An 18,435-nucleotide genomic window follows, 5' to 3' on the forward strand; every position below is an offset into this window, starting at 1 on the left:
GAGAAAAAAAAACAGAGGCTTGCTGGCACAACCCTCTTTGCACACCAGGAATTCCTAGTCATGGCATTAACTGTAACTCAGCAGTGAATTAGGGACGCCAAAGGGGAATCGGTTCCATAGCTGAGAACTTGGGAAATTGCGGCAGAAGCAAACTATTTTATTGGGCATTCTCCAGTATCTGGTAACTCTCTCTCGAGGGAGTCTGAGAGCTACAGTTGCGCCGGGAGATTTAGCTATGAAATGGAGAGTCCCACCGCCCAACCCCTCTGATCTAGACACCCAATAGCCAGCCCTACCTCTCATGCCACCTGCAGTATGGACGCAATAATGCACAGCCTAACGTGATGGGCTGTTGAGAACACTTCAAAATAATTTTATGAATGTGTTAGAGCAGCTCATAGATATTGAGGGGGTTTCTGAGCAGTCCGTGGGTCTGGCTTAGGGTAGATTCAGGTTGATTCCCCCCGCCCCCTTTGCAGGATTTGATTCCTCTTTGTCTTTTCTCAACCAAATTAGTGCTTTAATAGACTGTCTGATAAACCCACTTCAAGAGCAGATGGAAGAATGGAAGAAAGTAGCCAATCAACTGGATAAAGACCATGCAAAAGGTAGTTATATGGAAAAGGAGCCGTGGACAAGATGTGGCTGAACGATACAGGTTTTAAAATATAACTGTGCAAATGTTTACTTTTGGTGCTGTGTTTTCGAGAATCTGGTCAGACGAGGTGGCGATGGCCGCTTATGGGATGATGCAGGTACAACCAGGGTTATGCATTAGCCAGCGCTAAGAAATCAGGAATGGGCTGTGAGAATCGCCCGCTCCTTTGCTGCATCTCCTTCCGTCCCTTAAGCAAACCCCCCTTTCCTTCTGCAACCACGATTAAGCGTCATGTTAGCACCAGTGTTATAAACATGGTTAGGTTTAACCACAGTTTCCGTTTTTAATATGGGTTTGGAACCATGGTTTAATGGAGTTGGCTTTCAAGTCCTGGCTTTGAGTAGGTGCCAAGGGTAGCCTTAATACTGTTACTTAACGCTGTTAAAGTAACGCAGGTGGCTTGCCATTTTTTCCTAAGCTGGAAAGGACTTCAGGCGAAGGATCACGCACTTCTGCACCTGGTGCTCAGTCCCTTAACCATGGGTAAAGAGGTACCAGGATCCACATCTGAAGATTTGATAGAAGCCACCACTTCTAAAAAAAAGAGTGATGTGTTCATTTTATGCAGAGATTTCAGGCCATAAGGCTAAGTATTGCTTACAACCGCTTTAATGTTTTGTGTGTGCTTAAATGCACCCTCAAAAAGGGACGCAGGTGGCGCTATGGGTTAAACTACAGAGCCTAGGACTTGCAGATCAGAAGGTTGGCGGTTCGAATCCCCGCGACGGGATGAGCTCCCGTTGCCAACCTAGCAGTTCTGCCAACCTAGCAGTTCGAAAGCACATCAAAGTGCAAGTAGATAAATAGGTACCGCTCAGGCGGGAAGGTAAACAGCCTTTCCATGCGCTGCTCCGGTTCACCAGAAGCAGCTTAGTCATGCTGGCCACATGACCCAGAAGCTGTATGCCGGCTCCCTCGGCCAATAAAGCGAGATGAGCGCCGCAACCCCAGAGTCGGCCACGACTGGACCTAATGGTCAGGGGCCCCTTTACCTTTACCTTTAAATGCACCCTCAAGTGCTGAGAAGAAAGTACAGTGGATGCTCAAGTTGCGAACATGATCTGTGCAGGATGCACGTTCACAACCCGTGTCTGTGCATGCGCGGGTTGCGATTTGGCGCTTCTACGCACGCACAAATTGTGATTTAGCGCTTCTGCGCATGCGCGACCGCCAAAACCTGGAAGTAACACGTTCTGGTACTTCCGGGTTTTGGCGGGCCACAACCTGAAAAAAATGCAACCTGAAGCGTCTGTAACCCAAGGTATGACTGTACAACCAGAATCTGGGACTTGGCGAAGTTCCAGTGGCTAGAACCCGCGGTTCTGCCCTGTTAACTGCAGAATGGTGCATTTGTAGTAGTCTTAACCACAGGAAGCTGCGGTTTCTTAAAATAAAATGAAAGAATCATAAAAGACAGGTTACCACTAAAGCCTGATGCTCTCTAAGAACATCCTGTCTGGCTGTTTTGAACAATTGCTGCTGCTCAAGCAGGACAGGTGAAAGGGTGGTTAGGCAGTGCCAGAGCAGGTAGATTTAGTGGTGGAGCTGCTACCTTTTCTTAATCCCTGCTAGCTTGTGCTGGCCGGGGCATTTAATTTTCATTTGTATACCACCTTTCTATATTGCTATACGGACAAGGCAGTTTACAAAGCTGCCAACAAAACAGATGGCAAAGTTCGCCCACCTAATAGCAATATGATCCAATACAAGAAAGTCATAATAAAAGCATAGCTTCAAAATAAACAACTTACTGTATATCAAAATAAAGCAATGTTCAACAATCCCACTGGAATATAATAGTAAGCAGTAAAATGAAATACCAGCAGATAATAATTAAACAGTTTACACTTGAAAATTACAATAAAGAATTACTAAACTGTAATCAATAAAAATAACAGTGCCCCAATGCATAAAATAGCACAAAACATACAAAACCAGAAAGCTGGGAGCTGTGGTTCTCCCCCCTTTATTTTATTTTGTTCCTTCCCATTGCCTTCAGTGGGAAGGGAGTAACCATGCTAGCTCGTAAGGTGGTTAAGACTCTGCCTCTGGTTTGGGGGAGGAGGTGAGGGGGTATCGGGGGGGGGGAAGGAGCCTAGGATCGTACATGTTCCCAGCTGTCCCCCACATGTTGCCAGGCTGCCCACAGAAAGGGAAGTCAGAAGTATTGTGCATGCCCCTCCAAGTGACCCTAATTTTGCAGTTTTAACCATGCTTGTGTTGCATATTTTACATTCTAAACTGCAGGAGGGTGTGGAAGGGCATTTGAGGTGCAGGTTAAGTAGGGCTACGAGCAGTTTCTGACTCAGCCCACACCACCTCCTCCTCACGAGTAATCAAATGAGTACTTTGCTTATATTGAGGCCCCTTTTGGGTTACTTGTGACATCACTCATCTCCAGGTGACTCACTGGGGCAAGACGGTTTGAGCATGTGACGCCAATCCTGGCTCACCTGCACTGGCTGCCCATTGATTTCCGGGCCCAATTATAAAGCCTTAAATGGCTCAGGGCTGCAGTACCTCAAGGACCACCTCTTTCCATATGAACCTACCCAGATCCCAAGATCATTTTCTGAAGCCCTTCTTTGTGTCCCTCCTTTAAGAGAGGTCTGGACAGTAGCAACACAAGAACGGGGCCTGCTCTGCAGTGGCTCCCCATCTGTAGAATACTCTCCCCAGGAAGGCTTGCCTGGACCTTCATTACACACCTTTAGACACCAGATGAAATGTTTTCTCTTTAACCAGGCATTTTGGCTGATTAACGTGGGCTTTTAAATGTGTTTGTGGGGGGGTGTTATTGGTTTGTTTTAGTTTTATTACGCATTTTGTATTCTCATTTTGTATTTTTCTGTTGTGAACTGCCCTGGGATCTTTGGGTTAAAGGGCAATATACAAATTTAATAAATAATATTAATATTTTCCTTCCCTTCCCTTTTACATACTGCTTTTGTGCTAAATATTAGTGAAATGCATTAGGATGCATCAACAGAGAAAAGTAGCTTAAATTGCTTTCTCAAACACTGCATGCCATTCTCTGAACTCCTAGCATCATCAGGCATAGCCAGATCTATTTATTTATTTTTACAAAGCATGCCATAGCATAGATGTCAAATGTGTTGATATTCAGACTGTGTTTTCCGCTTTCTCTCTCTAGAATACAAGAAAGCCCGCCAGGAGATTAAAAAGAAATCTTCAGACACACTGAAACTACAGAAGAAAGCAAAGAAAGGTAAATTTCTCCCTGAGGTTTTCCTTACTCGCTTGGTGTGTGGCTGCTCTGAATTTCCTGTTTGTTTTTTAATTGCAGCAAAAAGCTGTGTTTCTGTGACTGTGCATAAATAATAATTTGGATGTATTGATTTGTTTTTGCCAAACACACACACAACCCCAATTTAGGGTGGAATTAAACGTTGCGGTCTTCTGGCCATTTCATCTGCACAAGCATGTCATTTTGAAAGATGGAATAGTCTCCCACCCTCTCCTCCCCCTTTGCACTGTTCTGGGGGATTCTTCTGACAAACACCCCAAGCCAATTTCAAGGGTGCGGTGTGAGTGGGGAGACAAAGGCCCACTGCAGAAGCAAAAGGCCTTGCACAGGGCTTCCATTGACGGGGCTGGATAGGCGAATCCCAATCAGAGTCTCCATCCACCCAGGTTAAATTTTTACGAAGCTGAACCCCGTTCTAAACTTAATAGGCTCACATCCACCCCATACATTTAACACACATTTAAAGCATGTGGCTCCCCCACCCCCAGAATCATGGGAACTGTAGTTTGTTGATGGTGCTGGGAATTGTAGCTGTGTGCTTTGAACTACAAGTACCAGGATTCTTGAGGTGCAGGGTGAGAAATACACTTTAAATGTATAGTGTAAATGTGATCTAGACCTTGCACCTAGATACAGTGGATGCTCAGGTTGCAAACGTGATCCGTGCGGGATGCACATTCGCAACCTGCAGCATTCGCAACCCATGTCTGCACATGCACGGGTTGCAATTTGGCACTTCTGTGCATGTGCAAAGCGCAATTTAGCGCTTTTGCGCATGCACGACTGTCGAAACCCAGAAGTAACCCGTTCCAGTACTTTCGGGTTTCGGCAGTCTGCAACCCGAAAAAACACAACCCGAAGCGGACGCAACATGTATAGCCTGCTGCGTATTGCTTATGCCCTCTCTGTTCTTCAGACCACAGGGGCACACAGGAGAATTTACAGCAAGGCTCAAAAGCTTCCCTCCTTACTGGCAGCTCTGCTGGACAGCTTCCCTATTGGTGTGGGATTGCTAGGACTTGCAACCTCTCTCTTCCATGGCCGCTATCCCAGTTGAGGCCCTGAGCCACAGTTGGAGATGGTTTGATGCCGAACCAGCTTGCCCCGCATATGGAATATGCAATAGCAGGACCCACCCGCTGGTTTTGCACACACCGTTGGGGCCCAGCCCTCCATTTCAGAAGCATTGCATTACTGAATGGGCATGCACCTCTTACGGAAATGCTTTCAGCGCAACTATTGAAATTGCTGGGTGCCAGAGGGTTCTGAAAACGGACACTTTCCTTTCCATCAAATTGGCTGTGCACTGAATTGCGCTCAGTGGATTATAACACTGCAAAAATTAACCGGAAAGCGAACTGCCTTATGGCAAGTAAATTGGGAAATGCTGTCTGTTCCCAGCCATTGTGAATTCCATCCCTAAACAGCATAACTCCCACACTTAACTGCTGCCGTGTTGACTGTTGTGATACACATTTATTTGTGCTGAGTAGGAGGAAGTTTGGGTAAGCGGTAGGACTACTTCCTCCTACCGATGCATTTCTGTAAGTGTAAGCTGCGGATGCATTTGAATCACTGTATAAGTGCATCGGCCTTCGCACTGAAATAATTTCAATATTTGTTCAGAGTTCTGGTTCGAGTATGTGTTTATGGGTGTGTGTGTATGTGTCTACCTGTCCAACACCATGACCCCTTCATCCTGTAAAATCGGTCGCCGTACTATGTCTTGTGCTCCCAGCCAATTCTGGAAACACAGCAGGAATAGAAAAGAGAATCACTATCATAACACTTAGACCAGGAGTCAGCAAACTTTTTTCAGCAGGGAGGTGGTCCACTGCCCCTCAGACCTTGTGGGGGACCGGACTATATTTTGAACGAATCCCTATGCCCCACAAATAACCCAGTGTTGCATTTTAAACAAAAGCACACATTCTACTCATGTAAAAACACCAGGCAGGCCCCACAAATAACCCAGAGATGCATTTTAAATAAAAGGACACATTCTGCTCATGTAAAAACACACTGATTCCCGGACTGTCCGCAGGCTGGATTTAGAAGGCGATTGGGCCGGATCCGGCCCCCAGGCCTTAGTTTGCCTACCCATGGCTTAGACATTGTTCTGAACAGTCTCTTGCAAATGCCAAGTCCACCCCGGGGTTGGTGTGCAGCACTGAGAACAGGATAGCTGCTTTTGGCCATCAAGGTTGGCCCCTTGTGTGTCTCAGGAGACAATGGAGGAGGTGAAGTCAAATGGTTGGAAGATTACAGCACCTGCTGTGGCTGTAGAGACTGGGACAGACATGTTTTCATTGAGGATGGGGCCAAACAAAGGCGTCCAGTTGTTCTTCTGTAGGTGCATCGTGGTGTTTCTTCTCTCTGCGCTCCATCCTAGCAGTCATTCCTCCTCTGGTCACTGTCATGGATGCAAGACCTGATTGACTGTCTCCAGGCCTTCAGTCTTCTGCAGGGGATTCCCACAAGATGAGGTTGATGTCACCAGCCTTCATGTCCCGTTTGCAGACATCTTTGTAGTGCAGAGTTGGTCTGCCAACTGGCCTGGAGCCAGCTCCCCGTAGAGCACGTCCTTGGGGAACTAGCCATCTTCCATTCTGTGGAGCTTAGGATGATGGGATGGGCTTTGAGAAGGAGGCACAAGGCGTTAATACTCTGATTTACCGGAAACATGTAGGGTACTAGCCTTGTCCCCCTAGTCCACTGACGACACACCACATGCTGTTGAGATGTAACCTTGCCAAAATTTGGAAACTACGTTTTCTTCTTTGTCCAGCTATCTCTTTGTTTCTTGTAGTCTCTTTGTCTGGCATATCTGTACACGCACGGTGGCTCCTTCAGAGTGGAAATGTGTCCCTTCTGTTTGTCCCTCCACGTGTATGGAAAATATGCAAGGGGGTTATTTATACAGTGGTCCACACACAAGCTGTTTTAACTTGGTTTTGTGATGTGACCCAGGTTCCTTTAGGGCAAGCTCTCCCAACGCAGCTTACAATAAAGATGTTACAAACAAAACAGAATGAGAGGCACATTGCTGAAACTCCCCGTTTTATTAAGAGTGAAGGTGCAATGTCAGTACTTCTACATTTTTCTCATGGTAAAACAGCCCAAAGCCATACTGGAAAATGGTTTGGATTGTAGGCGCTTCCTTTATTGTGGGTTCTGCTGTTCACTCGTGCATCAAAATTTAATCCCATATTCCCATTTGATCCCCATTTACTGTTTCCGCTGAAAATCCATTAATTTAAAAAAAACGAAACAAAACAAAAACAAATGGAAATTGTAAATCTGGATGGCGAAAAAAATTGGGTGGCAGTTTGATGAGGACAAGATTGTGTGGACATTTCGGGAAACTTGCATGCTGTAGCAGCACCAAGTTCCACAATAAACCGTTGAGTGGAAGTGTCCTTGGATGTTAAAGGTATCGATAGCCCTTGAGAGTAAAGCTTGATTGCATCACTTCATTTCAAAAATCATGTTGGATTTGTTTGATGTATTCTCTCTGTTTTTCAGTTCAGTAAAATGTTTTTGGGTGTGCAGGCATTCAAATTTTAATTTTGCTGCCAGTTTAAAAATTAAGATTACATGAAAGCCGTAAGGTGGTGATGTGATTTATGTACCCAGGATTCTGAACTGAGTGTATGAAATGTGATAGGTTAGGTGGTGCCTTTTTCTTAAGAAAAGCGAATTTCCCATTAGAGATTGGGAATTTATTACAGTTCACCATGGTCTACTGCACTATATTGTATTTGTGTCTATTGATACGTGTTTTCCAACAGCTCAGCAAGCCTTTCAGTCATCTTGGGCCTGTATCTATAGCTAAATACCATTTCTAGTTGGAAAACATTGTGTCCGTTATTTCAACCATTTTCGTGAATCTTTTATTTTATTTTACTTTACTTTATTTTTTGCAACCATTTTTGCAAATGTGTAACGTAACATTGGCTTATTAACAGTTTGATAGCCCAATCCATCAATAAATGGTATATTAAAAAAAATGGCAAACCACTTTCAGCAGCAAAAGGTAACCCTGAAATTCACATGATAATTTTTGCACTCTTTCGACCTTAGAATAAGATGGATTGTCACTGTGTTTCCGCATTTTTTGATAGTTGGTCTCTAGATATTTCTGTTCCGTAGGCACTTGCTTGGGCAGTTTTTCCACTTATCTCAAAGACAACTATTTCATCCAACATATTTTAGCATTAAAACATTCTGTTCTGAAAAATATTGTTTGTTAGCTGTTTATATATCCATTTAAAAAAACAACTAGGAGGAGCTTGAGGGATGTTTTACGGAGGGACTGCAGCTCCTGTGGGGCGCAGAATTAAATTAGGAGATTTCGGCACGTTTGGGGAATTCATCTGCTACATTGGAAACGTTTGAGATTACTTGTATGTCACAAGTATCTACAGATGTCACACACACCTCTGTGTCACGCGGCTGGAGAGTGGATCTTCTGTAGCGCATACGTATTTTTAAGGTCACAATAATGTGCTTTGCATAATGTTATGCCTAGTGCATATATGGAGAAAGATGTGTAGAATGGCATCTATAGCAAATTCTGCTCAAGAAAATTTCAGGGTTGGAGAGGAGAACCCGTGGATGTGTTTACCAGTCTTTGCTATAAAATATGTGGTGATTTCATTAGTCATGTGGTGATTTTATTTTTCTTAAGTAACCTCCATAGAAACACACACACACTTGTCTAAAGATGAAAATTGTGCAGCGATTTAAACTAAGCGGATGTATGCAAATTTGCATAGGACATTCCAGTTGCATAATTTGAGTTTTGTGCTTACAGTAAACACACCCTTCCCTGTCTGAACGTGTGCACAGAAGGATGTGGGAGCTCCTTAAGTGGTGTAAAAAGGGTCAGTTGAGATTATCCTCCAAACCATGATTTGGATGAACAGTAATGTTTTAGGTACAAATGTCCTTTCCTATACACCAGTTTTCTCTTGTTTTCGGTTTTCTTATCATATTGTGCCCCAACACCTGAATTGGGCAAACTATGGTTAGCACCTAACCTCCAACTTATGATTTGAAACCATAGTCTGCAAAACCACTTCAAACCATGCTTTTCAAATGACAGTTTAGATACTAGCACTAGCCATAGTTGGCCTGATTTGTTTGTTACAGGAATCCGTGGCTGAACCCGGAAGTGGAGAAATGGAGTCGGGATCAGGCAACTCCAGATACTCCAAACCATGACTTAAAAAAAGGGGGGTGCCCTATTTCACTAGATCTCTTATCACAAATCTGACCTTTCCCCTGGTTCCCCGTCAAATTCATCAAGTTGCATCATGCAAACGTTTGAAGGACCAGCTGCTTAGATGAAAGAAACTGGAAGTTCTAACAAAGCTAAATAAATTAAAACCAGCTTGAGAAAAGCAGGATTTTGTTTGGGTGGAAATTAGCCCTTTGACCTTAGCAACTTTGGAATGTGAAAGAAGGAAAGAAACCTTTGGCGTGAACGGGATCTCTTCAATCTGCTAATGATGTATATAAACACCAGGAAATTTAGAACATTGGTTTTGACTTATTTTGTTTTCCTTCTCCTGTGTCAATTTTTGTATCCTGCTCACCTTCTCGACAGCTGAGGCGCTGGGTAAGTCTGAGCTGCACCGCATCCCTGGTGGCTGGTTGGTATAATTCTTTGCTGTGGCCTCTTATGGTTGTCTGGTCTCTACTAGCTGCCTAGACTTTAATTTCGAATTAAAAACTCCTACATCTTTTGGCCTCGACACCCGAGAGCAGGTGTCTTCTCAGCCAGATGCTACATGGAATCCATAGTGATGCACTAGGTTTGGAAAATATTAGGTCGACGGTTCGAATCCCCGCAACGGGGTGAGCTCCTGTTGCTCTGTCCCAGCTCCTGCCAGCCTAGCAGTTCAAAAGCATAAAGTGCAAGTAGATAAATAGGTACCACTCTGGCGGGAAGGTAAACGTTGTTTCCGTGCGCTGCTCTGGTTTGCCAAAAGCAACTTAGTCATGCTGGCCACATGACCTGGAAGCTGTACGCCAGGTTCCTCGGCCAATAAAGCGAGATGAGCGCCACAACCCCGGAGTCGTCCGCGACCGGACCTAATGGTCAGGGGTCCCTTTACCTTTACTGGCATTAAATTGTTTAAGTTCCAGCTGTGCCCTCAAACACTTCTCAAGTTTCTGGGCATCATGATGATAGGTGGCCAAGTTATTTTCTAGACCTGACTTGAGGCATTCAGCTCTCCCGTTTTCCTACCTTTTCCAGGGTATGTGCAGGAAAATTAGCTCCACATCTTAATAGGATAGGAAAGAGCTGGAATACTCTAGTTGAAACCACAGCTCAATTCTTACTACCAGATTGATGCCACCAAATTATATAGGAGTTGAGCAGCATTTATTTCTAAGATTTTTTTACCCGCCCATCACCATAAGGTCCTGGGGCAGTTTACGGCTGTAGAAAATACAACGGAAATAAAAACAGGTGAAACCATTACAGAAGGAGCAGAACGATACAAATTCGGCCAAAGAGGTGGGAAGCCAAATACGTTCATTTTCAACAGCTGAGGTACGTCTTCACTATAAGGTGAAAGCTGTACAACTTAAGGTGAAAGACACACCTCTCTGCGGAGGGAGTTCCACAATTTAGGAGCTCCTGGGCCACCATCCTTGACTCCTTTGAGGTGGGTGGAACTGAGTAGACTTATCCAAGTGTGCTGGGCTTAGGTGTGCAAGAGACCTGAGGTTAGAACGGCAACACCATCAAATTTATTCCGTTTTCGAAAACTTACATGCGATCTCTCAACAGGATGATTTCAAACATATGTGCCTATTCAAAACATATTTCTAAAGTCTAGAGCCTAAATTCCCATGTTTGTAACCCCTTGACCCTAAAACATACCCTTTAAAAAAAAATCATTTGCATGTTATGCCCTGATTGATAACAAATATATGAGTTTGGTGTGTTGAGAATGGGTAGAAATACGTGGTTCCGAAATGAAGTTTTCAGTTAGAGATAAAAGAACAAGTCAGGCTGTTGGGAGTAGAAAACGACTTTTGTTTTATCCAAGAATGTTGTGATCTTCAGTAAGTTTGCAGCAGGGAAATCCCATAGTCCCTGGCCGTTGGTCCATGCTGGTTGGGGTTGATAGATGATGGAGTACAGCAAACATCAAGGAGGGTTACCTGTCTAAATTTTAATAATGGGAAAGACAATAGGGGGAGATGAAGGAGAGATAAACGTAAGCAACGGATGAAGGGGAGCAAGTACCTCTATATCTTCTTAGACTTGGATATAGGTTGCCAATTGGCCGTGAGGATTAAGGGGTTACATCCAAGCTTTCAAGGCAAATGTGAGTTTGAGGAGGGAGAACTGGCTGGTGGTTGTGGTTGGTTTTTTAAAAATGGAAGGAGATTCATGCAGTGCTGTGCGCGCGCACTGATGAAGCAACCTTTCTGTGAAACTCAGTGTGAATGTGTTTGAGAGAGAGGCTGTTTCTGTTCTCGTCTTCATACCATAACAACACAACAGGGAAGGTGGTGATAGCATAGCGAAATGCAATGTGACAAAAGATAGTGTCACCAGGGCAACCGTTAGACACTTATAAATCTAAACAACCACGAAAATAACAGGAGTCATCTTTTTCTGAATGAACATTCATATATTTGAATAGAAGGAAGAATCCACACATAAATCAGAGTTGCTCAACATTCAAATGTTGTTCCGGTCTACATCACATTTCCTCCCCCCAAAGGGCCTAATCAATGAGCTAAGGAAACTAAATAAAACAAGATTCCAGTCAACGTCTATTTCCAGATGAGGTAAACAAAAACGCATGCGACATTACCTGTGTTGTAAAATGTAGGTAGTGTGCAATTACAGTGGTACCTCGGGTTAAGTACTTAATTTGTTCCGGAGGTCCATTCTTAACCTGAAACTGTTCTTAACCTGAAGCACCACTTTAGCTAATGGGGCCTCCTGCTGCCACCACGCCACCAAGGCATGATTTCTGTTCTCATCCTGAAGCAAAGTTCTCAACCCGAGGTAATATTTCTGGGTTAGCTGAGTCTGTAACGTGAAGTGTATGTAACCTGAAGCGTATGTAACCTGAGGTATCACTGTATACTACTAATAATTTATGAGTGGATTCTTCTCCGATCGAGATTCAAATATATGAATGTTCGTTGAGAAAAAGATGACTCCTGTTATTTTCAACGTCTTCGTACTGTGGCAGGAGAGTAAAGAGCAGGTCTAAGACAGAGGTCAGCAACCTAAGGCCCATGGGCCACAAGCAGCCCATGGGGAGCTGCCCCTGAACCGAGCCGCCCGGGACTTGTTTCCGTGGCGCTGGAAATCACGTCTGCGGAGACGCCGGAAGTCGCAGGCTCGTACACGATTCAGCCCACGGAGGGATCTCCGCTGGAGTGAACCAGCCCAGGTGAGGTAAACCTTGCTGACCCCTGGTCTAAGACTTGTGCTACCAAGGGGCGTTGCAGAGCAAGGTTTGAGATATGTAGCTACTGGGATGATATTGAGGCTGGTATCTTCCTAGCATGCCTCCTATATAGCAGAGGGCCAAGGTGTAGACCATAGGTTTTATCTTTCTGCTTCAGTGAGATCCTAGCTGCACTCATATGGCACCTCTCAGCACTTACAGAAGTCTGTCCAAGGCGCTTAATTCCGATTTAGTGTCTGAATTACGAACACAAAAGCTTCTGCCATGCCCAGTTGCACTTGAGTAGCCAGACACTTAACAGGCAACACACTGGAGTCTGAGCTCTTTAATTTCTTCCTGCAGTTAAAATAACAGCCGGTATGTCCTTGTGACGCACAGCTCCGATCTTGCTGAGTAGCCTTCAGTGAGGTGGAGATTAAATGTGTTCACGGTGAGGGGATATTCGCAGCATAAACTCTGCCTGTCTCCCATTGGGATGAAGCCATGTAAATGGTCATTACTGAAGAGGAGATGGAGGCATGGTTGGCGGCAAACCTAGAGGAATCTGGGCAGCACTCTTGCATCACACATGGGATTGAAGACCATGATTGCCATCTTGGACCTTAATGGATCTAGTGCTGGTTGAGAGCCAAGATGGCAGGGTTGGCCCCATATTGCATCTTTTCCCAGCTAATGTCCTCAAATTTTGTTGGAATGCAACTCCCGTCCACCTTGACCATTGGCCATTCTGGCTGGAGCTTATGGGAGTTGGGGGATCATCAAGATCTGCTTAGCAGTGCCAGCTGTTGAGGTGATTTGTGTCCTGTGAGTCTTGGTCTCACGAAGACTACTAGTCTGTAACTGAATTTCTGCTGTACCTGCTAACACTTCCGTTCTTTGCAGTAGCATTTTCTACACACATGTTATTTGCTACAGAACAAGCTTTTTGTGTGTAGAATTGACTGGCAGCCACTTTAAGTCAAGGTGGGCTTTTTGGGGGGAGGGGTATAAACTAGTGTCTTAAAGCTTTCTGGGCTAGCTCACAGGCTGTTGGCTTTCTTTGCAACACATATACTTTGATGTTCCGACGAAGTCCCCAAACCCTGAAGGCAAATAAATGTACTGCTTCTGTCAGCTGCTGTCTCATGCCAGCTTCAGTTTTGTGGGTGCCTTTTTGTGGTCACTTTTGCCAGTGAAGCACATCAACTCGGATACCAATCTGTACCTTAACGGTTCAATTTTTTTTCTGGGGAATTTTTAAAATAAACTTATGATTGGGGAGGGATGCACAATATGGTGGTGAGTTTGGCAGGAGATGAGAGCTGTGCATACATTTGAACGCCAATATCCTTGATTGTTTGTAACCCAGTGGCTTGAATTGAAGCAAGTTCCCTACTTCCCTTGTGAAACTGATTTCCTCCCTGATACCTTTACGTGAAAAGTTTGTATATATACACACCAACTCCTGTTACCCCCTTTAACTTTTGCTTATGAAACTGGATTGGCTTTAAACTAGGGTGGGTAAGTAACCTCTTCTGCTTCTCCTGGACCTGACATCCTTCACTAAACTTTGGTGGGACCCAGCCAGGTTATTACTGAACTGGCGAGTCTTGGGACAAGGGAGTTGGTGTTGCACAACCTTCAATCTGTCCTCTGAACCCAACTTCCTGCCTTTTTACGGAACCATTTTCAGTTTGCTGGCCAAGAGAACACCCGTCCCCTAAACTCCTCCATGGCATGTTATAAGCTGCATGGCCATATATATAACCTTGGCGTCTCCAGTTGAACAGATGAGAGAGCAGGCGGTGAGAAAGACGTCTGTCAAATGAGTCGCTGCCGGTCAAAACAGACAATACTGCAAATACAGTGAGCTGGTGTGAGGCAGCTTTCTGTATCCCATGCAGCACATTGGGCAGGCCTTGTGGGGCTCATTGTTACTCTGTATAAACGAACAGTGCCCTAGGTAATGCATATTATACGAGGAGATTGGTAATTGGTAGGCAAGCCGTCGTCATCGGAAGACCCTTGCTGGGTCAGACCAAAGGCTCACCTAATCTCGTGTCCTCTCCACCACAGTAGCCTTGGGAGGCCCACAAGTAGGACATGCGCTCAACAACACTGTCCCATTTGTGTTGCCCCAGCAAGTGGTACTCAGAGACAGGCTGCCTCTGTTCCTGAGGGAAGCATGCAGCACTCATGCCTACTGGCCCACTGATAGGCAAATTCATAGAGAGCAGTTTGAAGCCATCTTTGTTGGTGGCCTTTGCTGTGCCCTTCTGTAAGTGAATTCCATAAACTGGCAGTACACTATGCGAAAAAATGCTTCCTTTAGTCTTTCCAGAATCTCCCACCTTTGTTTCATTGGATGGTTCCAGGTTCTAGAAGGAGAAAAAGCTTCCTCCAACCACTTTCTCCATACATAATTCTATAAATCTGTTATAGCGCAAGCTATGTTTGTCTACCATTACTGATCTTCTTGTTAAAGGAACCCCAAATAAACTGCTAACGATTCCCAGGGTATCCTGAAAAAAAGCTGTGGAGACCACCAGTCTGTGTCACTGTAGCTTGAATTGTTCCATCTTCTGTTACGTATTTGATGAAATACAATATTTGACCGCTCTGTGAAAGCGTAACCTCTTCTCCTTATCTGTGTAGCCTGTTCTTAATACTGTAAAATATAAGAACTGTGTTTTCTTTGTTAAATTAACATTCCCTCCCCTCTGTCCCAAAGGAGGTGTGCTAGGCTCCTTTGATTTAAGCCGCAAATTCATCTTATTCAAGGCAGATTCACTCCCATTGAGGTGGAGCGACAAGGGAGTTGACGGCATGTAGTGACTAGCCTTGTGAACACACTTGACGTGAGCCCAGATATAGCCAAAGCTGTACAAATGTTTATGGGCTTCCTTGGGAGTAGCTTCGGCCTATAACCACCTTTGCTTTTTCTCCGTTGTGAATAGGTAGAGGAGACATCCAACCTCAGCTAGACAGCGCCTTACAGGACGTGAACGATAAATACCTACTTCTTGAAGAAACAGAGAAACAGGCCGTTAGGAAAGCCCTGATTGAGGAACGCGGCAGATTCTGCTCATTCATTTCCATGCTGCGGCCTGTGATTGTGAGTTTCGTTTTGAGCCTTTTCCCCATTGTTTTGAGTCTGAAATTCCCAGGTTTCAGAAAAGGTTATTTATGTATGCCACTACTGCGGCCCATGTCTTGTTAGCCCCAAAATGGAAAACAAGCAAGGTCCCAACCAAGGAAGAATGGCAACTTAAGCTGACAGAATATGTGCAGCTTGCAGACTTAACATATAGAATAAGAGAACAAGAAGAACATATGTTTAGAGAAGATTGGAAAACGTTTATTGAATATATGGGGGGGAGGGAACTGTGTATACTTGAAAATGTTGGCAGCATTAAGATCAATTCAACAGTGTAAATAAAGTTTGATGGGTGCAATAATGGAATACTGAATGTATTCTTGTTCTTGTAAAATATGCAGGGATTTATGATAGGCAAAATGAAACACGGAAACAGAAGAAGGGAAGTCATTGATATTTTAAGGGTGTTTAAATGAGTATTTTAAATTGTAAAACAGAAAATTTAATAAAAATTATTATATAAAAAAGGAAAGTGATGTGGCAAGAACTAAGAAGGCTTTTTTCTTTAATGGTTTAAGAATGAAGGACTGTTAACATCTTGCTTGCAAGCCTGACCTTTTCTGTAGCATCAGTCATAAGTATCTAATCCTTTTTTTTTAACCTTTACAAATTGTGTCTGTTTAAAGAAGTGAGTGGTGCTTATGCCTTGACTTAGTGAGGTGAAGCAGCTAGTTTGCTGAAGTTGACCCAAATTGCATACGCAATAGAACTCAGTAACACGGCCAGTGCTGATTTTCTGCTTCGTTTCTTTCTTTCTTTCATTTTTAATCTTCCAGGAAGAAGAAATCTCAATGCTGGGAGAAATAACTCACCTGCAGACCATCTCAGAAGATCTGAAAAGCCTCACTATGGACCCTCACAAGCTGCCGCCATCAAGTGAGCAGGTTAGTTTGACTGAGGAAGGGCTAATCTGTTGGGTTTACTGTGTCTACTCAACCCACAAATGGTCGAATTCCATATATGTGCAAAAGGTAAATACCCAATGAAAATACTTCCCCATGCAAGCGCTATTGATATGATTGACAGCTGCCCAAGAACATGGTAACATCCTTGCCTAGCTCCCCTTTGGGGTGGCCGGCTGTGGGGGCTTCAGGAGGAGAACTTTCCAATAGACTGTTCCTTTAACCTTCATCTATGTTAATATTTTTCCAACCTGGTGCCCTCTAGATGTTGTTGGACTACAGCTCCCATCATCCATGACTGTTGGTCGTACAGGCCAGGGATGTTGGGAGTTGTAGTCTCAACAACATCTGGAGGGCACTGGGTTGAGGAAGTGACTGTGTAGCTTCACTAGATTTCAGCAAGCAGCACTGGAATATGGTTGGCAGAATCTTGAATAAAACTGGTTGTGTTTTGTAAAGGTTTTGCTGGTCTGGAGGGCTCTGAGAAACGTGTGTTTCAAGAAGGAGAAAGAGACTGAAGGACCGTGATAATAACAAGTCCGTAATGTTAAAAATAAGTGTGCTGGGGTGTTAGTAGGATATGCTTAACTTGATCCCCTGAAAGGATTGGTTGATTTGACAGCAGCTAGGACGCGGGTGACGCTGTGGGTAAAAGCCTCAGCGCCTAGAGCTTGCCGATCGAAAGGTCGGCGGTTCGAATCCCCGCGGCGGGGTGCGCTCCCGCTGCTCGGTCCCAGTGCCTGCCAACCTAGCAGTTCGAAAGCACCCTCGGGTGCAAGTAGATAAATAGGGACCGCTTTCTAGCGGGAAGGTAAACGGCGTTTCCGTGTGCAGCTCTGGCTCGCCAGAGCAGCGATGTCACGTGACCCGGAAATGTCTTCGGACAGCGCTGGCCCCTGGCCTCTTGAGTGAGATGGGCGCACAACCCCAGAGTCTGGCAAGACTGGCCCGTACGGGCAGGGGTACCTTTACCTTTACTTTAGCTAGTTTCAAGCCACCAATGACCAATTCACTGGTGTAAATAACCGTGCATGGCTATCTCTTGATTCTCCAGGTAATTCTAGATTTGAAAGGCTCTGATTATGGCTGGTCCTATCAGACTCCTCCATCATCTCCCAGTACCACCATGTCAAGAAAATCCAGTGTGTGCAGGTAAGCAGAAAAGGCATATGATCTGTTTCTATGGGAACCCAATGTTTTACTCTAATAAACACTCTTCTGTAAGCTTTATTTATTTATATGCTTGGATCCTGCTCTTTCCTCTAGGATGTTTGAAGCACCTAGGAAGGACCACTCAGTGTTCATCCAGGCACTGATGAGGTCCATCACCTTTTGAGGGCTCAGCTACACGGGCCGTTTGTCCTGTGATTTCTAAACATGTTTTTCTTTCATCCTGCCGCTTTCCCCAGGAAAACCTGTGGTTTACTGCTGAATTGGAACAAATGTTAATTAGGTTTTCTGCAGATTGATGTTTGTTCCGATTCAGCGGCAAGCAGTCAAAAGCAGCAGGACCAAAGAAGAACCTCTCAGACCCTTGTCTAGAAATGACAGTCTTCTCCATGCTGCGACAAAATGTTCTCCCCAAATCATTCACGGGCAGTGAGCTTTTAGTCTTGACTCACATCAACATAATGGTGTTTTAAGATGGTTGAATCTGGGGGTACGTCTGAATTTTGTAAAATAATGATTTGTCTACTCTTTGTGGTCCTCTCCTTCTTGAGATGCTATTGATAGAGTGAAATAGAATTGTTGAGCATTGTTATGACAGCCATACGAAGAGGCTCTGGGAAAAACTTCTAAGGTAAACTGGCCACTGACCCTCCAGTTGTCGATTCGGGGTCTGGTATTCTTTGCCACTGTCTCATGAACCCGCATACGTTGTAAATGTTTATACGATTGTTCAATCGTACAGCAGGCTTAATTTCTCAGTGGCATAAACTGCTTGGATGCCTCCTGTTTCTCTTGCAACTTGTTTGAGTAAAATCCTTTACTGAAAATTATTCGGTAGTACTTTACTG

General features: G+C 44.4%; 1 protein-coding gene across 23 annotated transcripts in view; it reads left to right on the forward strand.

Moving 5' to 3' along the window:
* The window catches only part of MTSS1 (MTSS I-BAR domain containing 1), a 152,428-nt gene that overhangs the window by 117,506 nt on the left and 16,487 nt on the right, over positions 1-18,435 (forward strand). For 12 of the 23 annotated variants that reach the window (XM_081918777.1, XM_081918778.1, XM_081918761.1 and 9 more), the window contains exons 5-9: positions 517-608; positions 3,813-3,887; positions 15,316-15,473; positions 16,292-16,399; positions 17,472-17,569. In XM_081918777.1, coding sequence (XP_081774903.1) covers positions 517-608; positions 3,813-3,887; positions 15,316-15,473; positions 16,292-16,399; positions 17,472-17,569 — 531 coding nt within the window. Of the gene's footprint in view, positions 1-516; positions 609-3,812; positions 3,888-9,537; positions 9,550-15,315; positions 15,474-16,291; positions 16,400-17,471; positions 17,570-18,435 lie in introns of all 23 variants that reach the window. The other 11 variants (XM_081918775.1, XM_081918781.1, XM_081918760.1 and 8 more) reach the window with 1 other exon arrangement.

This window comes from Podarcis melisellensis (assembly GCF_964234715.1).
Source record: "Podarcis melisellensis genome assembly, chromosome: 7".
In the NCBI taxonomy this organism is placed as follows: Eukaryota; Metazoa; Chordata; class Lepidosauria; order Squamata; family Lacertidae; genus Podarcis; species Podarcis melisellensis.